The sequence below is a fragment of the Zeugodacus cucurbitae genome, chromosome 3 (genome assembly GCF_028554725.1).
Source record: "Zeugodacus cucurbitae isolate PBARC_wt_2022May chromosome 3, idZeuCucr1.2, whole genome shotgun sequence".
Lineage (NCBI taxonomy): Eukaryota > Metazoa > Arthropoda > Insecta > Diptera > Tephritidae > Zeugodacus > Zeugodacus cucurbitae.
Genome location: NC_071668.1, coordinates 17650298 through 17653821, shown reverse-complemented (window position 1 = coordinate 17653821; position 3524 = coordinate 17650298). Strand labels below are relative to the sequence as shown.

Genomic DNA, 3524 nt, shown 5'->3' with positions numbered 1-3524 from the left:
AATGTTGGAAGCAAATTTTTTTGAAATTGGTCGAGACGTTTCTGGTTTATTCAATCTAGATATGGTTTTAGACCCATAAGTGGGCATAAATTTGTATGCAGCCCTCTTGTGCCATCTTTACCATGAAATTTTAAGTTTCTGGTATTTTTCCTTACTAAATTAAAGCATTAAAAAATGTAGGGTTCAAGATAACCTTTGTATGGAAGGGCGTGGTTATAATCCGATAATAATAATCCGTTTTTGGACTGTATATGGATGTAGCTAAAAGAAACGAAACGACGAGAATTTAGTTGATATAGCTTTAGGAGTTTACGAGATATGCACAAAAACTTAGTAGAGGAGGGTGCCAGGCCCAATTTCACAAAAATATTACATCCAAATATGCCCCTTCCTAGTGCGATGCCTTGTACCAAATTTTATTTTCATATCTTTATTTTTGGCCTAGTTATAGCCTGTTGGTTATCGCCATTTTGTGGGTGTGACAATGGTCCGATTTTGCACATTTAAAAAAAGTGACTTACTTATGGTGCCAAGCAACGCGTATACCAAGTTTCATCAAGATCTCTCAATACTCATGTTACAGTCAGACGGATTTCAACTCTGCTCGTCATCCTGATCATTTTGATATACATAACCCTATATCTAACTCTTTTAGTTTTAGGACTTACAAACAACCGTTATGTAAACAAAACTATTATACTCTCTTAGCAACTTTGTGGCGAGAGTAAAAAATTATTAAATGAAAATATTTATCTTCGAACTTCAACACCGAGAAATTCAAAACTTCAGAAATTGTTTGGTTAGTTGATTAAAACGGGAGGCAGAAACGACTGACACCAAGCGGCTGCACAAAAGCCAGCATTAGGGCCATTGTGCTCCCTAATGATGATATAACGAGTCAGAGTTCTTTTACAAGAAGTCAACTAATAGTTTCATGAATATTTGTAATAATATTCATTACATCTCAAACAAAATTTCATTAAATTCTCAAGCAATAGTCACATCATTGGTGTAGTACAACCATATCGAAGGAGGTGGCAAGTCATAACGACATTCTTCCTCGATCAGACCATTCTCATCCAGAGTGCCTTTCAGATTTAATTTGCCACCGCATTGACCCTGGAAAAACAAATAAAAATTAATGTTAGAAAATATATATTTTCAATATTTATTATTTTCAAATAAAAACCTTTACCCGATTCGAGAACTTTCGCCACACATAACTGCCCGCATGATGATTATATAACTGCTTGTATTTATGTTTTATATCATAAATTGAATCTTCATCGCAGACCTTCATCAGCTGAGTGGTGCCGGTGAGCGTGTTGATTATGCGCACGCGCCGATCACGTCTCGTCAGTCGGCCGATGTGATACATGGGATCTTGACTCCAGATTTTGCCACTTGTCTTGCACATTTCACTCAGTGCCGTTTCTAGTATTGGTGGAAAGAGCAGACGTGGGCGTCCCGTTACTGGCGATGTTTCGGTTTTTGGCATAAATGACTCCTCGAAGTAATGCGAAATGTCTTTGCCGCCAAAGGCGAGCAGATATTCGAGGTTCTTGAAGGTGGAGAGTTGATCATTATACATATATAGTTTTATATTTTGATTTTGGTTCAACTCACGCTATTCCAGTGGTCGTAACGGTCTTTTAAAAGTGGCGTCAAATCGAGCACATTTCCATGTATTACAACCCAGAAATCATCCTTTTTATTGTGCAGCACGACTTCGTCGTATAAATAGTAGCGCATATCAGTTTATTCTAAATTGTGGGAATATGTGTACTAAAATATAAGCAATATTGCTTAAAAAGAAGATAGGATGTAAAGAATTAATTTGAAATTTTGCTTTTTTTTGTTTTCTATTTCTGTTTTTGAAAGTTTTTGAAATGGAATTTGAAAGTTGTAAAAATTAAGAATGTTGAAAGCTACAGTGGAATAGGTTTATCGATTTTTTGATGAAATAAATATTTCTTAATTTTGGTTTTAATAATCTGAAGATTTCAAATCTCAAAGTAATATTTTTCAAATCATTTCGTGTGTTCGAAAAATAACGGGAATTTTCGTTTTTTTGAAAACAATTAAATTCAATTAATGCTGTTGCCTTCAAAATAGTCCACACATCTCAAACTCGAAGTAGCTCTTTTAATGATTTCTCATATGCGGAGACGGAGACTCTTTAAGGTTCCACATATTTTTTTTGGAAATAGGAAAAAGTCATACGGAGCCATGTCTGGCGAATATGGAGTATCGTTTCAGTATTAAGATTTTAAAACGAAAATCGCCAAGCTCAAAAAACATGCGTAATGTTATTTTGGAAATTTAAAAATTCCTGTTATTTTTTGAACACACGTAAATTTTGAACTCAACCTAGTACTGTCATGAGAATCGCTTTGATTTTTTTATTAACATAAAATTCACCTAGTTCAAAATAAATTACACCAAAGAGGGCGCTGTAGTCCGAAAGTATTTCAGCATTAAAGTTACTTCTCGATTTGGTTGGAAGTATGGGTGAAGTACTAGTAAGTGATAATCGTGAATTAAATGGATGTGCTGCGGCTAAGTTAAATTCAAGAGTCTCAGAGCTCTTGATCCGCTAGGGTTCTAAGACTTTTTATAATTTTGTTACATCACATGTTTGGATTGCTTCAAAAGAAATACGAAGACCTCCACTTATCCCTCGAATTTTGGTCTCAAAGAACCTATAGCGGATTCTACAAGTCCTGTGGTCGGATGTGAGCCTCTTTCCATCAGAAATAAATTTGAAAAAAAAACGGTATTGCTTCAAAACTAATATTACCCAGAAGGGGAAAAATAATAATTTTCAACGATAGCATTTCATTATTAGTTACGAGATTATCTTAGAGATACAATAAACATTGAAATTCAGTAACTTTCAACAAAGCGTACCCAAGCTAGAAGGCAATAAATACCATGACATTCTAAACTTTATGACAACTCTGTTAAGGACAATGAACCCAACACTCATCGCAACCGATAATTTGGTTTGCAAATGTTAACAAATGCAAATGCATTTCATACAACTCATTCACTACCTGTTGTCATTCTTATTGTTGTAGTTGTAGTTGTTGGCTCTTTTAGCGAAACAAATATTCACACGATGCTTTTAATAGGTAAATAGTAATAAAATTCGAAATGTTGAACGCAACAAACGAAACGACAACAATACACACAAACACCTGTAAAAAATGCAAAAAATATATGTGTGCAAAATAACAACAAAAACAAATGTAAACAAAGGTAAAACGTCTGCCTTGGCTGGCCTCTCCTTGTCAGCAAGTTATAAAGTGAATCAAAAGACTGAGGATGGCAAACGCGAAACGAGTTTAAGTACGTTTGTTTTGCTGTTGTTGTTCTTGTTTTTTTCTTTCCTTGTTGAAATCGTATTAAATTTTGTTGAACTGCGCTGCGTTGCTCTGTGGAGGGCGTAGTGAATTTCGCACGCTTTTGTTGCCTACAATATAGTTGGGCTTTTAAAGATACATATGTCCACACAAACATCA

The 3524-nt window shown here is 34.9% G+C and overlaps 1 protein-coding gene across 1 annotated transcript; it reads right to left on the bottom strand.

Annotated features, from left to right (window-relative positions):
* Positions 1-904: 904 nt before the first annotated feature.
* LOC105220568 (cytochrome b5 domain-containing protein 1) lies at positions 905-1901 on the bottom strand. Its single transcript, XM_054227096.1, has 3 exons — positions 1627-1901; positions 1196-1561; positions 905-1119 (listed from the first exon to the last, which is right to left on the bottom strand). The coding sequence occupies exons 1-3, from the start codon at positions 1750-1752 to the stop codon at positions 988-990; spliced, it is 624 nt and encodes a 207-aa protein (XP_054083071.1). The 5' UTR covers positions 1753-1901; the 3' UTR covers positions 905-987.
* Between the last annotated feature and the right edge of the window lie 1623 nt (positions 1902-3524).

Coding starts and splice junctions, on each gene's coding strand:
- LOC105220568 (XM_054227096.1), bottom strand. CDS start 1,752: ATGCGCTACTATTTATACGACGAAGTCGTGCTGCACAATAAAAAGGAT. Junction 1,562..1,626: donor GTTACGACCACTGGAATAGC/GTGAGTTGAACC, acceptor TCCACCTTCAAG/AACCTCGAATATCTGCTCGC. Junction 1,120..1,195: donor GGCGAAAGTTCTCGAATCGG/GTAAAGGTTTTT, acceptor TTGTTTTTCCAG/GGTCAATGCGGTGGCAAATT.